We start from the raw sequence: 19,850 nt of genomic DNA on the forward strand, positions 1-19,850 counted from the left end.
TTTATAGGCAATTTTTGGACACTGCGTATATTTGAAACTAGCCATCCCCTGCCACGTGTTGCTGTGGCCCACATGGGGGTTCTGTGGCCCAATTCTATCATTGATGGGGTTCAGAATGCTCTGTGATTGTAGGTGAACTATAAATCCCAGCAACTACAACTCCCAAATGTCAAGATTCTATTTTCCCCAAACCCCGCCAGTGTTCACATTTCGGCATATCGAGTATTCGTGTAGAGTTTGGTCCAGATCCATCATTGTTTGAGTGCACAGTGATCTCTGGATGTAGGTGAACTACAACTCCAAAACCAAAGGACACTGCCCACCAAACCCTTCCAGTATTTTCTGTTGGTCATGGGAGAACTGTGTGCAAGGTTTGGTTCAATTCCATCATTAGTGGGGTTCAGAATGCTCTGTGATTGTAGGTGAACTATAAATCCCAGCAACTACAACTCCCAAATGTCAGGATTCTATTTTTCCCAAACTCCACCAGTGTTCACATTTGGGCATATTGATTATTTGTGTAGAGTTTGGTCCAGATCCATCATTGTTTGAATGCATCTCTGGATGTAGGTGAACTACAACTCCAAAACCAAAGGACACTGCCCATCAAACCCTTCCAGTATTTTCTGTCATGGGAGAACGGTGTGCCAGGTTTGGTTCAATGGCCCACATGGGGGTTCAGTGGCCCAATTCCATTGTTGGTGGGGTTCAGAATGCTCTTTGATTGTAGGTGAACTATAAATCCCAGCAACTACAACTCCCAAATGACAAAATCATTTTTTTGAGTGAAGGATATACATTGGGTTGTTAGGTGTCTTGTGTCCAAATTTGGTTTCAATTCCCCCAGTGGTTTTTGTGTTCTCTTAATCCCACAAACGAACATTACATTTTTATTTATATAAGATGAGTCAAAATAGTTTAAACATCTTTAAGCTGAAAGAGTTGCTAAAACTATTGAACCTATATTTAAAAAAATGTCTTTCCGCAGGTATGGACTTATATTCCCGAAGAAAGCACAACAGAAAACCCTCGTCAAACATGCGGTATTTATGGATGACTCTGATGAAGAGGTCAGTTTCCTTGGGAGATTCGGAGTGTATCTACAACTGTGGAATTAATGCAGTTTCGTACAAGTTTAACTGCTGTGACTCAGTTCTATAGAAACACGGGGGTTTTCGAAGGTCTTTCTCCTTCTCTGCCAAATGCCGCGGTGCTTCACCAAACCACAACCCCTATGAGTCTATAGCATTGAACCACAGCAATTAAAAGTGGCGTCAAACTGCATAAATTCAACAGGGTAGGATGCAAAGCGGGGCAGAAAGTTTATTATATTTACTTTCTTTTTTCTCCTTGTTTCCTTTCTCTCCAGTAGGGGGCACTGTATGCCATGGAATTTTCCATATACAGTGTCTCATAAGTGAGAAAACATTTCAGAGTGATATTAATATTTATGGATAGATTTTCAGACACACACACACACAGAGACTTTGTATACAAAGAGTCTCAGATTCTAGGTTCTTGTGGGTTTTTTCGGGTTATAGGGCCATGTTCTAGAGGCAGTAGTCTGCAGTGCCTTTCATGTTCCTTGATTTGTGTTTGGGTGCTGCTGCTGCGTTTGGTGGTCCCTATGTAGACTTGTCCACAGCTGCATGGAATACGGTAGACTCCTGCAGAGGTGAGAGGATCCCAAACACGAATCAAGGAACATGAAAGACTACTTCAACCAGAGAAGTCAGCCATAGCAGAGCACCTGATGAACCAGCCTGGACACAGCAGATTATTTGAGAACACAGAAATGCTGGACCACACCAACAACCACCATGTCAGACGACACAGAGAAGCCATTGAAATCCACAAGAAGCATGTGGACAATTTCAACAGAAAGGAAGAGACCATGAAAATGAACAAAATCTGGCTACCAGTATTGAAAAAAACTCAAAAATTACAACAGCAAAACAGCAGAGAGGAAACAACCAGGCACATCTTAACACCTCTCAACAAAAGGTTTTCCCAGGCTCAGCCAGGCCTTCAAATGCTAATAAAGGTGGTCAGTTGAAACATTCACACCTAACTCCAGCAGAGAAGAGCTCTTTGCCCCACCCTGGTGATTCCACAGATATATAAACCCATTGTCCTAATTCCAACAGACCTCACTACCTCTGAGGATGCTTGCCATAGATGCAGGCGAAACGTCAGGAGAAATGCCTCTAGAACATGGCCCTATAGCCCGAAAAAAACCCACAAGAACCTAGTGATTCCAGCCATGAAAGCCTTCGACAATACAGTCTCAGATTCAGTCCTTGTCATTTCCAAGCATGACTAAGTGATCAGTGTGACCATTGAGCTCTTTTTCTGGAGGTATTTGCACTCTTTGAAGATAATAATAATAATAAAAACCCTTTATTTGTACCCCGCTACTATCTCCCCAAGGGACTCGGTGCAGCTTACATGAGGCCAAGCCCAAAGTACATCAAACGAAACATCAGTAAACACAACATCAATAAACAATCAAATAAAAATCATATAAATCACATAAACAAAAAACAATCAATAGTGACATAAATTTTTTTAAAAATGGCCGGGCCAAATGTAATTGATAAAAATTGAAAATATGCTGACGTGAACAAAGTAAAATATAACTAGGATAGGATTTTTCGGAGAGAACTGAGGGAGCACAGTCCATCCTAAGTCAGTATTAAAGTGCATTGTGAGGACATATTGCTGAGAGTTCTCCTTATTCTGGGAAGGCACACTGAAACAACCACGTTTTCAGGCTCCTCCTAAAGACTGCAATGTTGGGGCATGTCTAATGTCCCTGGGAAGTGAGTTCCAGAGTCGGGGGGCCACCACCAAGAAGGCCCTCTCCCTTGTCCCCACCAATCACTCTGTGAAGGAGGTGGGAGCGAGAGCAGGGCCTCTCCAGATGATCGAAGATATCGTGTGGGTTCATACACAGAAATGTGGTCATGCAGGTAGGCGGGTCCCAAACCGTTCAGGGCTTTGTAGGTAAGAACGTGCACCTTGAATTGGGACTGGAAAATGGAACGGCAGCCAGTGGAGCTCCTTAAACAGGAGGGTTGACCGCTCCCTGCAAGAAGCACCGGTTAGTAACCTGGCTACCGCCCGTTGTACCACTTAAAATTTCTGGGCCATTTTCAAGGGCAACCCCATGTAGAGTGCATTACAGTAATCCAATCTGGAGTTGACTAAGGCATGGACCACCCTGGCCAGTGTATTATCTCTGTACGTCCATATCCTTGTTTAATAATGGATACATTCATTCCTCCTTTCGCTGAGATGGAAAGAAAAGACCGCTAGGCAGTAGTCTTAAGTTATAAAAGTTTAGAGTTTGACTTAGGCGATCCCTCAAAGCCCGAGGATGATGGTCCTCCAAGTGATGTGTCTTGGTGGTTAGTCCGTCGGTAGCTGTGGAGCCCTATTCTTGATCCGCATGTTCTCCTGCAGTGAGGACATCGGTTTCCAAGTGGAAGGCAGTCCTGGTCATGCGCCTTCCTCTTGGCACGTTTCTCCCTTTCATACTCCATTTGTGCCTCTTTGAATTCCGCAGCACTGCTGGTCACAGCTGACCTCCAGTTAGAGCACTCAAGGGCCAGGGCTTCCCAGTTCTCGTTGTCTATTCCACAGTTTTTGAGGTTCGCTTTAAGCCCATCTTTCAATCTCTTTTCCCGTCCACCAACATTACGTTTCCTGTTCTTGAGTTGGGAGTAGAGTAACTGCTTTGAGAGGCGGTGGTCGGGAATTCGGACAACGTGGCCTTCAGTCCAGTGGAGTTGATGGCGTAGGAGCATCGCTTCAATGCTGGTGGTCTTTGCTTCTTCCAGCATGCTGACATTTGTCCGCATGTCTTCCCAAGAGATTTGCAGGATTTTTCGGAGGCAGCACTGATAGAATTGTTCGAGGAGTTTATTTTATTTATCGTGTCAGGAGGAACCAGACATTTGTATTACATTTTAAACCAAACAAACAAACAGACAAAACACAAAGTTTGCAAGCTTGGTAGTGGATTAAATGTCCTTTGACCAGTATCTGGCCACTTGGAGTGCCTCTGGTGTTGCCGCATGGAGGTCCTCCATTGTGCATGTGGCAGGGCTCAGGTTGCATTGCAGCAGGTGGTCTGTGGTTTGCTCTTCAGATAATCCAGTTCAAAACAGATATTCTGGGATTTTCTGCCTTCGTATTCTGGGGTATAGGGCTGTGTGGAAGGGCCCTCAGTTGCCTTACCTTTACTCATCTTTTGTTGCAAAAATTCACCTGCACTCGCACCCATTTTTATATTATATTTATTTATCATGTCAGGAGCAAACCAAACAGTTGTATTGCATTTTTTCACAAACAAACAAACAAAACACAAAGTTTGCAAGCTTGGTAGTTGATTAGATGTCCTTTGCCCAGTAGCTGGCCACTTGGAGTTGCTATAAAGTGTTGCTATAAGAAGGTCCTCCGTTGTGCATGTGGCAGGGCTCAGGTTGCATAGCAGCAAGTGGTCAGTGGTTTGCTCTTCTCCACACTCGCATGTCATGGATTCCACTTTGTAGCCCCATTTCCTAAGGTTGGCTCTGCTTCTCGTGGTGCCAGAGCACAGTCTGTTCAGCACCTTCCAAGTCGCCCCGTCTTCTGTGTGCCCAGGGGGGAGTCTCTCATTTGGTATCAGCCATTGATTGAGGTTCTGGATTTCAGCCTGCCACTTTTGGACTCGCGCTTGCTGGGGTGTTCCAGCGAGTGTCTCTGCAGATCTTTGAAAACTATTTCTTGATTTAAGTCGTTGACATGCTGGCTGATACCCAAACAAAGGATGAGCTGGAGATGTCACTGCCTAGGTCCTTTCACCATTGGTTGCTACTTCCCGGCGGATGTCAGGTGATGCAATACCGGCTAGACAGTGTAGTTTCTCCAGTGGTGTAGAGCGCAGACACCCCGTGATAATGCGGCATGTCTCATTAAGAGCCACATCCACTGTTGTAGCATGGTGAGATGTGTTCCACACTGGGCATGCATACTCAGCAGCAGAGTAGCATAGTGCAAGGACAGATGTCTTCACTGTGTCTGGTTTTGATCTCCAGGTTGTTCTAGTCAGCTTTCGTATGATATTGTTTCTAGCACCCACTTTTTGCTTTATATTCAAGCAGTGCTTCTTGTAGGTCAGAGCATGGTCCAGAGTGACTTCCAGGTCTTTGGGTGTGCTGCAATGCTCCCGTGGGATTCCTTCCCAGGTGATCTTCAGAGCTCGGGATGCTTGTCTGTTCTCAAGGTGAAAAGCACATGTCTGTGTTTTAGATGGATTAGGGATCAGCTGGTTTTCCCTGTAGTAGGCGGTAAGGGCACCTAGAGCTCCGGAGAGCTTCTGTTCAACCATCTCAAAGCTCCCTGCTTGGGTGGTGATGGCACGATCATCAGCATAGATGAAGCTCTCTGTCCCTTCTGGCAGTGGCTGGTCATTTGTGTAAATGTTGAACATGGCTGGAGTAAGCACGTTCCCCTGAGGCAGACCATTCTTCTGTTTCCGCCATCTGCTTCTCTGGCCCTGGAACTCAACAAAAAAGCTCCTGTTTTGTAGCAGGTTTCCTATGAGGCGAGTGAGGTGGTAGTCCTTTGTGATATTATACATTTTTCTCAGGAGGAGGCGGTGGTTTACAGTATCATAAGCCGCTGACAGGTCTGTGAAGACAGCTCCTGTTCCAGGAGTTGAGTGTGACTCCTGGACAGGGAATCCTGACTAAAATAAATTCACAGAATCATAACTTAGCAGTGAGTTAGTGCAATTTCTTTTGATTCTGTTGGGATTTGGAGCCAGGCATGGTGCCGAGTGTGTTGCTGTTTTGCATCGACGTATACAACCCTTCCAAAATGCCCCTAAATACTTCTCTCACTTTTAAAATTTCTGGCTGTTATCCTAATAAGTCATTACAATAGGTAATGACTTACTAATTTGTAATCCTGCATGCAGGTCAACAGAGAAATTGGTTGCACTGTTACTGATTTTCACAAGGTTGGTGGTTAACCTTTGGTATTGAACGAAAGCAGAACTTGACAGTGATGGTTCGAACCGGCTCTTGTGTATGAAAACATATAATGCATCGACGTATACAACCCTCCCAAAATGCCCTTAGATTCTTCTCTCACTTTTAAAATTTCTGGCTGCTATCCTAGTAAGTCATTACAATAGGTAATGACTTACTCATTTGTAATCCTACACGCAGTTAACAGAGAAATTGGTTGCACTGTTACTGATTTTCACAAGGTTGGTGGTTAACCTTTGGTATTGAACAAAAGCAGAACTTGACAGTGATGGTTTGAACCGGCTCTTGTGTATGAAAAAAGCATATAATGCAGGAGGCTGAGGGTGAGAGAGGGACCTTCCAACAGAACTTCCCATCTTGTTTTCACAGCCCACAAAGTAGCAATAATTCTCGCAAGTACAGTACTTCTATCATCAACCAAAAAAAAAAAATATTTTTTTTTAAGAGCAACATTACTTTATTAGTTCAGTAATAATTTTAGGCCTTTTTCGAGATAAGGAGCTGCCTTTGGGAGGGGTTTCATTTCCTGGCTGCTCCCTTATCAGCAGAAACTCTTCGGTGCGTGTCTGAAGATGGTGTATTTATAACCGAACTCTAATAAAGCCCGCGCCGGTGAACCTGCACACCTGATTTGGCTGTGGCGATTGTACATGAGATAGAAAACTTTTGTTCCTTTTTTAAAAAAAATAATAATAATGTTAACTAGGCACCTTTTCATTAAGATTGTCCTTTCATCCTGCTTGTGCTGAGGAGCGGTTGTTCTTGTCGCTCTCGGTTCTGTAACAAAGCTTGGGCATTGGGATGAATTTGGGGAGAAGGCAGCGAGTTCACGCATCGATGCACTTTGGTTGCATCTGTTGTAGAAAAGAATTTGAAATAATATGGGGGTATTCAGGTTGATCGTTGGAGTTGAGAAGTTGTTGGCTTTCCAGATAGGATTGGACTGCAATTTCTATCTCTCTTTTTGCTTCCTTTGCTGGTAAGGACTGGGGACAGTTACAGTTCCCACTACAGTTTCCCCAGTTCAAGGGAAGTTGTAGGTTAAGGGTAAAGGTTTTCCCCTGACATTAAGTCCAGTTGTGTCCCACTTTGGGGGTTGGTGCTCATCTCCATTTCTCAGCCGAAGAGCTGGCATTGTCCATAGGTACCTCCAAGGTGGAGCCCCCGGTGGCGCAGTGGGTTAAACTCCTGTGCCGGCAGGACTGAAGACCAACAGGTCACAGGTTTGAATCCGGGGAGAGGTGAATGAGCTCCCTTTATCAGCTCCAGCTCCTCATGCGGGGACATGAGAGAAGCCTCCCACAAGGATGATAAAAACATCAAATCATCCGGGTGTCCCCTGGGCAACGTCCTTGCAGACGGCCAATTCTCTCACACCAGATGTGACTTGCAGTTTCTCAGGTCGCTCCTGACACGACAAAAAAAACAAAACCTCCAAGGTTATGTGGTCGGCATGATGCATGGAGCACCAGAGTGGTACCTATTAATCTACTCACATTTGCATGTTTTTGAACTGCTAGGTAGGACAACCTGGGGCTAACAGTGGGAGCTCACTCTGCTCCCCGAATTCCAACCTGCAAGCTTTAGCAGCTCAGCGGTTTAACCCACTCCCCCACCAAGGGCTCCAAGGGAAGTTATAGTGATGTGCTATTCTACTTTGCTCAAAGCTCACCTGGATTTTTTTTTCATGTCAGGAGCAACTTGAGAAACTGCAAGTCGCTTCTGGTGTGAGAGAATTGGCCGCCTGCAAGGACGTTGCCCAGGGAAGTTTTACCATCCTGTGGGAGGCTTCTCTCATGTCCCCACATGGGAAGCTAGAGCTGATAGACAGGAGCTCACCCTGCCCCCTGGATTCAAACTGCAGACTTTTTGGTCAGCAGTCCTTCCAGTACAAAGGTTTAATCCATTGCGCCACCTGGAATAATACTTGGTTCAATTTTGAACAAGTTGTTGAAGCCTTTCATTGCCGGAATCACTGGGTTGTTGTGTGTTTTCCAGACTGTCTGGCCATGTTCCAGAAGCATTCTCTCCTGACGTTTCGCTTGCATCTATGGCAGGCATCTTGAGAGGTTGTGAAGTCTTCAAGGAGAATGTTAAGAAACTGGAAGGTATTCAGAGAAGGATGACCAAGATGGTCAAAGGTCTGGAAATGAAGCCTTGTGGGGAAACTGGAGGTGTTTAGTTTGGAGAAGAGAAGACTAGGAAGGGACACCGTGGCTGCCTTTAAATGCCTGAAGGGATGCTAGGTAGGGACCACAACATCAACCAATGGAATCAAATCCTCCCCCCCTCCGAAATAAAAAAGATCCGCCTTGTTGTTGTTCATTCATTCAGTCGTTTCCGACTCTTTGTGACCTCATGGACCAGCCCACGCCAGAGCTCCCTGTCGGCCGTCACTACCCCCAGCTCCTTCAAGGTCAATCCAGTCACTTCAAGGATGCCATCCATCCATCTTGCCCTTGGTCGGCCCCTCTTCCTTTTGTCTTCCACTTTCCCCAGCATCATTGTCTTCTCCAGGCTTTGCTGTCTCCTCATGATGGGGCCAAGGGACTTCATCTTTGCCTCTACTATCCTTCCCTCCAATGAGCAGTCGGGCTTTATTTCCTTGAAGGATGGACTGGTTGGATCTTCTGGCGGTCCAAGGCACTCTCAGAACTTTCCTCCAACACCACAGCTCAAAAGCATCTCTCTTCCTTCGCTCAGCCTTCCTGAAGGTCCAGCTCTCACATCCGTAGGTAACTACAGGGAAAACCATTGCTTTTACTATGCAGATCTTCGTTGCCAGTTTGTTGCCAGTTTGATGTCTCTACTCTTCACTATTTTATCGAGATTGGTCCTTGCTCTCCTCCCAAGAAGGAAGTGTCTCCTGATTTCCTGGCCGCAGTCTGCACTCATCTTTGCACCTAGAAATACAAAGTCTGTCACGGCCTCCATATTTTCTCCCTCTATTTCCCAGTTGTCAGTCATTCTTGTTGCCATAATCTTGGTTTTTTTATGTTTAACCAAGATTATGACAACATAACAAGAAAGAAGATCCGCCTAAACATTGGGAAAGGTTTATTTAAGAACTGTTTGGCAGTGGAATGGACAGCCACAGATTATGATTAGAAGGTGGAGAAGTATGACAAGAAACCAAAGAACGAGGAAAGTGAGTTCAGGGCCCTTCCACACAGCTCTATATCCCAGAATATCAAGGTAGAAAATCCCACATTATCTGAGTGTGGACTCAGATAATCCAGTTCAAAACAGATATTCTGGGATTTTCTGCCTTTGTATTCTGGGATATAGAGCTGTGTGGAAGGGCCCTCAGTTGCCTTACCTTTACTACCTTTTGTGGCAAAAATTAACCTGCACTCGCACCCATTTTTATATGGTAATGGGCCACATAATGGGTGTCCTTTACTCCTTCAGGTCATGCCTCTTTTGTTTTGGGTCCCTCTGTTATGTAAGAGCAGCAAACTTGCCTGTGAAATCTGAGAAGGTTAAACAAAGCCGCAACTTCGTATGTCTTGCTCATTTCAAGCCAGGTTCCCTCTTTTGAAAAAAAAGTACATTTCAGACGGCATTGCTTAAATACTGTTATTATTGTTAGAATTGGGTTGTTTTGGTTTTCTTTATTGTAACCTCTAGTGTTTGCTTAAAATAGATGGGATACGAAACACAATTAAATAACATTTCTTAGAACGGCTGGCTAGCCACCATATCTGTCCTGATCCAAACACATTTAGAATATTCCTTTTTTTATCTGCCAGATGGGGATTCATTTTGGCCCTTTCCAAAAGGGCCAGAGGGTCTCCCTGTGGTCCTCCCATTTGAAATCAGAGCATAGAGACATGGAAGAAGGCTTCGTTCAAAAACACAAAGTACGGAGAAGTAGTACCATTTTGGAGGGATCGAGTAGTGGACGAAGCAAACCCTTCAGGTCTTGTCCTGCTTTTGGGATCAGCAAATTTCCTCGTGTTTTCTCTTCCCGAAAATATTCAACCTCTAAGCTTTGTGCCTCCAAAGAAAACTGCAGCCGAGGGCAAATCAGAATTCAGCAGCAGGTTGCTGACTTTGAAAGGTTCTTTAATAAATGACCTGGTGATAAGTAGAAATAACAGAAAAGGACAGGAAGTTCCCATCTATCAATCCTCAGAGCAGAACAGGAAATTGTCCCCCGTAAAGCACTGGAAGAGGTGTTTGCGTTGGCATTGTTTTGCTTAAACTTCCTAGCGCAAGGGCCAAATAAATGGCAGGTGGGACCTCTTTAGCAATTGTTCTGTACCAAAATGGGGGGCCTCTTTATATTACTTTTATTGTTTGTGTAATCTGCAGACACCAGCCCACTTACAGTTTACAGGCGGGCCCGGGGAAAGCTATTGTGAGTTTTAAATATTTTGATGTAGGGGAAAGATTTATGGATGACGAGGGTGTTTTTCTCTTCCTGCCCTTCCCTCTTCCATATTTCGAGCGGGGCCTTTGGAGCCCTGCTTGCTTGGTAAGCCTTGGTATCGCAACTCTTTTGGATTGACCGTGGGTCATCTCCCTTCAGACAGAATGGCTCCAAAAATCTGGCTGCGCAAAATCACAGAATTGGCTTGAACTGACCAGATCCCCCGGTGGTGCAGTGGGTTAAAGCGCTGAGCTGCTGAGCTTGCTGACCGAAAGGTTGCAGGTTCAATTCCGGGGAGCGACGTGAGTTTCAGTTGTCAGCCCCAGCTTCTGTCAACCTAGCAGTTTGAAAACATGCAAATGTGAGTAGATAAATAGGTACCACTCCAGCGGGAAGGTAACAGTGCTCCATGAAGTCATGCCGGCCACATGACCTAGGATGACGCCGGCTCTATGGCATAGAAATGGAGATGAGCACCACACCCCAGAGTTGGACACGACTGGACTTAATGTCAGGGGAAAACCTTTACCTTACCTTTACCTTAGATCAGGGGTCCTCAAACTAAGGCCCGGGGGCTGGATATGGCCCTCCAAGGTCATTTACCCGGCCCTCGCTGAGGGTCAACCTAAGTCTGAAACAACTTGAAAGCACACAATAACAACAATAATAATCCTATCTCATCAGCCAAAAGAAATACTAATAAGTTTATATTTGTTTAAATTGTTCTTCATTTTAATTACTGTATTGTTTTAAAGTGTTTTTACACTACAAGTAAGATACATGCAGTGTGCATAGGAATTCATTCATGTTGGGGGGTTTTTCCAAATTATAATCCGGCCCTCCAACAGTTTGATGGACTGTGACCTGACCCTCTGTTTAAAAAGGTTTGAGGACCCTGCCATAGATGAACTGACCAGGATGGTCAATAGGAGAAGAAATGGTGTGTGTGTGCCATTTTTTAAAAACAACCTCTCTTATATAGTATTGAATAGGACTTCCAAGTATAGCTACCTATATGTGTGTGTATGTATAGTTTATAGTTTATTTATTTGACCAGTCATATGACCATTTCAAAATTCAACAATATGTGTATGTACATATACAGGAAAGTGGATTGATTAGAAATGGACAATTATGTATATTGATGGAACACATAGGTGGTGCAGTGGGTTAAAGCGCTGAGCTGCTGAACTTGCTGACCGAAAGGTCACTGGTTCAAATCCAGGGAGCAGGGTGAGCTCCCACTATTAGCCCCAGTCTCTGTCAACCTAGCAGTTCCAAAACATGCAAATGTGAGTAGATTGGTAGGTACTGCTCCAGCAGGAAGGTAACAGCGCTCCATGCAGTCATGCCAGCCACATGACCTTGGAGGTGTCTATGGACAACGCTGGCACTTTGACTTAGAAATGGAGATGAGCACCAAGCCCCAGAGTTGGACACGACTGGACTTAATGTCAGGGGAAAACCTTTACCTTACCTTTACCTTAGATCCGTGGTTCTCAACCTGGGGTCCTCAGATGTTTTTGTCCTACAACTCCCAGAAATCCCAACCAGTTTACCAGCTTATTCGGATTTCTGGGAGTTGGAGGCCAAAAACATCTGGGGACCCCAGGTTGAGAACCACTGCCTTAGATGAACTGACCAGGATGGTCAATAGGAGAAGAAATGGTGTGTGTGTGTGTGTGTCATTTTTTAAAACAGTAATAATATAATAATAATAAACTTTATTAATACCCTGCCACCATCTCCCCAATGGGGACTCGGGGCGGCTTACATGAGGCCAAGCCCAACAGCATATTACAATAAAATAAAAAGAAGCACAATAACAACACAATAAAATACACACAACATATGAGTACATACACAATAAAACAATCTCTCTTATATGGTATTGAATAGGACTTCCAAGTATACCAACAAATTGAATAGATTGGTAGGGAAAGTAATGGCGCTCCATGCAGTCATGCTGGCCACATGACCTTGGAGGTGTGTATGGACAACGCCAGCTCTTTGGCTTAGCAATGGAGATGAGCACCAAGCCCCAGAGTTGGACACGACTGGACTTAATGTCAGGGGAAGACCTTTACTTTTAATACATATGTATACATACACAGGAAAATGGATTGATTAGAAATGGAACATCTAAGTGTGTAGACTTTTCCCTTCCGAAAGCGTTTGCAGCTGTCGGGTTGGTTAATAAAAGCATTCCACTTCAGGAAGGGAAGATAGAGAACTATGGAGTGCAATTCACAACTTCTATTGACAGCAAGTTCATTGTCAGCAGCAAGAGACTCGAGGCAAGAGTGGATTGATGGCCAAAGGTGCGCCTTTTGGCAGGTTAATTTAAATCCTTAGTGTCTCACAGTGAGTCAGCTTTCCTCAGCCTCTTTGACAGGAGTGCAAACTGAAAATTACCTGCTGCTAGCTGTCCATCTTGTTCTTTAAGCCTTATGAAGTCCTGGCGACACACTCTTTCTCATTTGGATGAAATATTGGCCCTCAGGATGAGTCATGGGAGGACTGGAAAACTGTGACGGCTGCCAAAACGTTAAGAAAGATATTTTTCATGTTGCCCTGTCATTTGGATGCGGGGAGGAGAATATATGATTGCTAATGTTCTGTAAACAGATCCAGCAGTGTTCTTTGTAATTACATCTGTTTGGCAAACACGGACATGTCTGCAGATAGGAAGGGGTCAGAGCGTGATGGAGAAATCTAGTGAGCTCTGCTTTGCTGGGAAAGAGGCGGATGCGTTTTGCACCAGATTTGTGGGGCTCCTTCATTGCATTCTTTAGAGCAGTGTTTCTCAACCCTGTGGGGGTCGTGAGGGGGTGTCAGAGGGGTCGCCAAAGACCATCAGAAAACACAGTATTTTCTTTTGGTCATGGGGGTTCTGTGTAGGAAGTTTGGCCCAATTCTATCATTTGGTCCAGATCCATCGTTGTTTGAGTTTTGCGCTTTGATTGCTTTTTGATTGTTGGTGAACTATAAATCCCGGAGCCCCCAGTGGCGCAGTGGGTTAAACTGTTGAGCTGCTAAAACTTGTTGACTGACAGGTCGCAGGTTCGAATCTGGGGAGCAGCGTGAGCTTCCACTGTCAGCCCCAGCTTCTGCCAACCTAACAGTTCAAAAACATGCAAATGTGAGTAGATCAATAGGTACTGCTCCAGCGGGAAGGTAACAGCGCTCCTTGCAGTCATGCTGGCCACATGACCTTGGAGGTGTCTATGGACAATGCCGGCTCTTCGGCTTAGAAATGGAGATGAGCACCAATCCCCAGAGTTGGACATGACTGGACTTAATGTCAGGGGAAAATCTTTACTTATAAATTCCAGCAACGATAACTTCCAAATGACAAAATCAACCCAACCCCCCCCCAAACCCCACCAGTATTCAAATTTGGGTATATTGGGTATTTGTGGCAAATTTGGTTCAGTGAATGAAAATGCATCCTGCGTATCAGATATTTACATTACGATTCATAACTGTAGCAAAACGACAGTTACGAGGTAACAACAAAAATAATGTTATGGTTGGGGGTCACCACACCATGAGGAACTGTATCAAGGGCTCGTGGCATGAGGAAGGTTGAGGACCACTGCTTTAGAGTTATTTAAAGTGGTCATCTGTGCACCACAAATGGGTCGCTGTTACTCTGCAAAGGGGATCTAGAAAAGAAAAAGTCACCTGGCTCGAGAGCAGTACGTGTGAAAAAATTCTTGGAGTCCTCGTGGACAAAAAGTTAAATATGAGCCAACAATGTCATGCAGCAGCAAAAAAAGCCAACGAGATTTTGGCCTGCATCAATAGGAGTCTAGTGTCTAGACCAGTGTTCCTCAACCTGGGGGTCAGGACCCCTGGAGGGATCGTGAGGGGGTGTCAGAGGGGTCACCAAAGGCCATCAGAAAACACAGTATTTTCTGTTGGTCACAAGGGTTCTGTGTGGGAAGTTCGGCCCAATTCTATCATTGGTGGAGTTCAGAAAGTTCTTTGATTGTAGGTGAATTATAAATCCCAGCAAATACAAGTCCCAAATGTCAAGGTCTATTTTCCCCAAACTCCTCCAGTGTTCACATTTGGGCATATTGAGTATTCGTGCCAAGTTTGGTCCAGATGCATCATTGTTTGAGTCCACAGTGCTCTCTGAACTCAAGGTCAATGCCCATCAAATCCTTCCAGTATTTTCTGTTGGTCATGGGAGTTCTGTGTGCCAAGGCTGGTTCAATTCCATCATTGGTGGGGTTTCAGAATGCTCTTTGATTGTAGGTGAACTATACATCCCAGCAACTACAACTCCCAAATGTCAAGGTCTATTTTCCCCAAACTCCACCTTTGTTCGCATTTGAGTATTCGTGCCAAGTTTGGTCCAGATCCATCATAGTTTTAGTCTACAGTGCTCTCTGGACGTAGGTGAACTACAACTCCAAAACTCAAGGTCAGTTCCCACGAAACCCTTCCAGTATTTTCTGTTGGTCAAGGGATTTCTGTGTGCCAAGCTTGGTTCAGTTCCATCATTGGTGGGGTTCAGAATGCTCTTTGATTGTAGGTGAACTATACATCCCAGCAACTATAACTCCCAAATGTCAAGGTCTATTTTCCCCAAACTCCACCATTGTTCGCATTTGAGTATTCGTGCCAAGTTTGGTCCAGATCCATCGTAGTTGGAAACTCTAAGCAACATGTCCCTAATCGCACTTTACTAATTATCTAGGATTGTCTTCTCGCTCCATCTCTCTCCAAATACCCATCCTAGTTATATGTCACCTTGTCATGCCCAGCATTTTTAAAAAAAATAGTTATTACATTTGGCCCTGCCATAGGTTTTTAATGCATCGTGGTGTTATTGTTACTGTTTATTACTTTCTTTATGAGTTTATGTATTGTCTGTATTGCTGTTTTTACTGATGTATTTGGGCTCGACCTCTTGTAAGCTGCACCGAGTCCTTTGGGAGATGGTAGCGGGGTATAAATAAAGGTTTATTATTATTATTATTATTATTATTATTATTATTATTGGTTAGACCACATCTGGAATACGGTGTCCCATTCTGGGCACCACAATTGAAGGGAGATGTTGACTCTAAGCTGGAATGTGTCCAGAGGAGGGCGACTAAAATGATCAAGGGTCTGGAGAACAAGCCCTATGAGGAGCGGCTTAAAGAGCTGGGTATGTGTAGCCTGCAAAAGAGAAGGCTGAGAGGAGACATGATGAAGGCCAACATCCGGACTTATCATCTGTCCTCTACTAGGCAGAGAACCTTCTCGATTGTAGCCCCTTATTTATGGAATGCCTTGCCAGTTGAAACCCGAACTATCCGAGACCTGCAGCAGAATCAAAAGCAAGTCTTGCTGTATTTATTGTGTTTTACTCTCAGGAAAGCATGCAGAAGATTGCCTCCTTTTTTAAATCTAGCCTGTGCTATTGGAAAATAAGAATATATTTTCTATTAGCAATTTCATTTTGTTAATTTTTTTCCCCCCGGCAGTCTTCAGTGGGTGAGAGCCTCCAACGAGAAGCCTTGAAAAAGCAAGCCATGAAACAAGTAAGTTGTCGTTGCATGCGTTTGTGTATGAGTGCACTTTGCACTCTGATCTCTTGGAAGCAGAGCCAGTGTATTCATAGGCTCATTATCGTTATTGCATTTTGATGTATGTGACAATTTGCCTTGAAAAAGGAATAACAACAGCTGCAAAACAAGGAGCTACCATTCACATGACAAGAGGGCAAAAATCATTCTTCTGCTGTTATGTTGGCATCTTGCAAGTGTTTAGGTACAGGCAAATAGTAAGCAATTTTTGACAAAGGAATTAGTGTTAATATTTTTGAGTGCTGATGTTTTTGACAGCATAGATTAATTTTGGGAGAAGGGCATTGTAGAATTGTTATGTCAGTATGTCAGTGTAATGTTTATAGATGTCTCAGTCCAATTTTATTATTATCACTAGCCATCCCCTGCCATGTGTTGCTGTGGCCCAGTCTGTGTTTTGTGTGTGTGTGTGTGTGTGTGTGTGTGTGTGTGTATATATATATGTCTGTTTGTGTATATATGTGGATTTGCGCATGTGTTGTAATTTTTTGTTTTTTTGTTTTTTGGGTTTTTAAGTCTCTTCTTGGCCTGAGAAGTGTCTTGTGTTCAAATTTGGTGTCAATTCGTCCAGTGGTTTTTGAGTTATGTTAGTTCCCAAATGAACATTACATTTTAATTTATGTAGACTAGCTGTCCCCTGCCACACATTGCTGTGGCCCAGTCTGTGTATATGTGTTGTGTGTGTGTGTGTGTATGTGTATATTTGTGTTTGCATTTGTGTGTGTGTATATATATAGAGAGAGATATATACTCTAATTCAGGTGATGCTTGTTTTACTCTGGAAGACAGAACAGGCTTATAAAGATACAACAGCAATAAATCTAAATAATTTTACAATCTACATAAATAAAAATGTAATGTTTGTTTGTGGGATTAGCATAACTCGAATATATCTATCTATCTATCTATCTATCTATCTATATGGATTTGCGCATTCGTTGTAATGTGGGTTTTTTTTGCTTTTTAAGTCTCTTCTGCTTTGTTTTTCAGTCTTTTTATGATTGATGGTCACTTGTTGGCCTGATAGGTGTATGGTGTCCAAATTTGGTGTCCATTCGTCCAGTGGTTTTTGAGTTATGTTAATTCCACAAATGAACATTACATTTTTATTTATATAGACTAGCAGTCCCCTGCCACGTGTTGCTATGGCCCAGTCTGTGTATATGCATTTTGTGTGTGTATATATTTGTATGTTTGTGTATATGTGTGTTTACGTGTGTGTGTGTATGTATGTGTGTGTGTGTGTATATATATATATATGGCTTTGTGCACGTGTAGTAATGTTTGTTTGGTTTGTGCTTTTTAAGTTTCTTCTGCTGTGTTTTTCAACGTTTTTATGAGTGATGGTCACTCATTGGCCTGATGGGTGTATTGTGTCCAAATTTGGAGTCAATCGTCCAGTGGCTTTCGAGTTACGCTAATCCCACAAACAAACAATACATTTTTATTTATATAGATTGTAAAATCATTTAGATTTATTGCTGTTGTATCTTTATAAGCCAGTTCTGTCTTCCAGAGTAAAACGAGCATCACCTGAATTAGAGTTTGAACTTTTGAGTTTCCATATTTACGTAATAGATTATTCCACTTTTGGAGAGGTCTACTTTGCTTGGGCTTCTTTTAGCTGTGCCGGCGTTGTTAAATGAAAACACCCAAGGTGTGTAGTGTAGCAGGTTGCCATAGATCTGGTCATCATTTACAAAACGCCGTAAAATGTAGAGACGAATTTAGCGCCTACGCTATAAAAGTCTTGCAAGAGAGAAGCAGGCTCCCTCTCTGACATCAGGCACAGGGGAATATTCGCTGAATGAATTGTTACACAGCTTTTGTTTTGGAACCGGTAGCGTAAGGCTGTGAGAAAGCACAATCTGTCAAGTGTCTTGGCCCAGTGTTTGCCATTGCCCCGGACTTGATTAAACTGGGATTGAAGGAAAACAGATGTGAAGGAAAGTTTGGCGTTGGGTTACTAACGCAGGAGATGGCCTGGAGATTGTGAGAGATAATACTGCTTTTATATGGGATGCACGCAAGCCAAATTTTTCAAAATGTATAAAAATAAAGGTAAAGGTAAATGATTCCCCTTGACATTAAGTCTAATTGTGTCCTACTCTAGGGGATGGTGCTCATCTCCATTTCTAGGCCAAAGAGCCAGCGTTGTCCATAGACACCTCCAAGGTCATATGGCCACCATGACTGCATGGAGCACCTGAGTCCCCTTCAGGGTGAAAAGGGCGGAATATAAATGTTTTATATAAATAAATAAATAAATAAATAAGGGGAGGGATGGGGCCTATCTTATTTCCCTTGGAAGGGCGTTCCAGAGGTGGAGGGCCACCACCGAGAAGGCCCTATCTCTCGTCCCCACCAACCGGGCTTGTGATGGAGGTGGGAGCAAGAGGAGGGCCTCCCCGGAGGATCTTAGTGTTTGCACCAGTTCATAGATGGAGATGCGATTGCGAAGATAGGCGGGGCCCGAACCGTTTAGGGCTTTATAGGTCATTAGAAATGGAGATGAGCACCAACCCCCAGAGTTGGACACGACTGGACTTAATGTCAAGGGGAAACCTTTACTTTTACTATACCTGCTATTGAAGAAAGAGACCTGGCAGTGAGGAGGCGATCTGTAAGAATGCACGAGCTCCCTAAATGTTTTTCTGAAGAGAATGCTCTTGTTTGCAGCTTCTGTCTTCCTTGAGAACACGATAGCGAGGACAAGCTTCCTGGAAGTTTCCAATAAAAATGTCACATCTTTTTTTATTCCTTTTCTTCTCTGGCACTTTCCTTTACAGACCAAGCTGGAGATCCAGAGGGCATTGGCTGAGGACTCCACGGTGTATGAATACGACAACATTTATGACGACATACAGCAGAAGAAGGCAGAAAGCCAGGCCAGCATCCTGGCAGGGAAGGGGGAGAAAAAGGTCCGTACCTGGAAATGAATATGTGGTCTGTCTTTGCCTCTCTCTGTGCTTGGGACAGTTGGGCCATGAAAACCTGCAGCTGCGGGAGGAGGGATGTGGGGCCACCGAGGGGAAAGGGAAAGGCCTTATTCAGAGTGAATCTAAGGTCAGCTGTCACTACTCAAAACTCATCATGGAAAATTCAGGTGGGAGAAATCTGCTGCTGCTGTTTGTCACTCGAGTAACAGCTTCATTCTTGCACGGGGACCCGACAGTGCCCGGGTTATTTGAAAAAGGCATTGTTTGTTCTGGAGTATTAGGTAATATCATTATTAATATCAATATGCGTAACTGCATTTCTGTGTACGAACCCACGCGAGCCCTTCGATCATCTGGAGAGGCCCTGCTCTCGCTCCTACCCCCTTCGCAGGTGCGATTGGTGGGGACGAGGGAGAGGGCCTTCTCGGTGGTGGCCCCCCGGATGTGGAACTCACTTCCCAAGGATATCAGTCGCCTGTTAAGGGCTGAAAAATGCGGTATAGAAATGAAGCAAATAAATAAATAAATAAATCAGGCAAGCTCCCACATTGGCGGTCTTTAGGAGGAGCCTGAAAACGTGGCTGTTCCAGTGTGCCTGAATAAAGGAAACAATTCCGTGCAAAATGTCCTCAGAAGCACTTTACTCGTTGGGTTGCTCTCCCTACATTTCCTTTAAAACCTTCCTGCTTAGATACCGCCTACCTCTGTTCACACCCAGTGTTTATTTTTAAATTTTTAAACTATTACATCTGGCCCAGCCATAGGTTTTTAAATATTTTTTTAATTGCATGTTATTGTCTATATGTGAGTTATATTAATTGAATTGTTTTATTTCCTTATTGTCTTGTTGTTTTACTGATGTTTTCTTGGGCTTGGCCTCATGTAAGCCGCCCCGAGTCCCTTGGGGAGA

At 43.9% G+C, this 19,850-nt stretch overlaps 1 protein-coding gene across 1 annotated transcript in view; it reads left to right on the forward strand.

The window, feature by feature from the left end:
- The window catches only part of NSRP1 (nuclear speckle splicing regulatory protein 1), a 29,778-nt gene that overhangs the window by 3,675 nt on the left and 6,253 nt on the right, over positions 1 to 19,850 (forward strand). The window contains exons 2-4 of the mRNA XM_067472179.1: positions 989 to 1,070; positions 15,900 to 15,956; positions 18,791 to 18,922. Coding sequence (XP_067328280.1) covers positions 989 to 1,070; positions 15,900 to 15,956; positions 18,791 to 18,922 — 271 coding nt within the window. The remainder of the gene's footprint in view (positions 1 to 988; positions 1,071 to 15,899; positions 15,957 to 18,790; positions 18,923 to 19,850) is intronic.

Source organism: Anolis sagrei, chromosome 11, assembly GCF_037176765.1.
Source record: "Anolis sagrei isolate rAnoSag1 chromosome 11, rAnoSag1.mat, whole genome shotgun sequence".
Lineage (NCBI taxonomy): Eukaryota > Metazoa > Chordata > Lepidosauria > Squamata > Dactyloidae > Anolis > Anolis sagrei.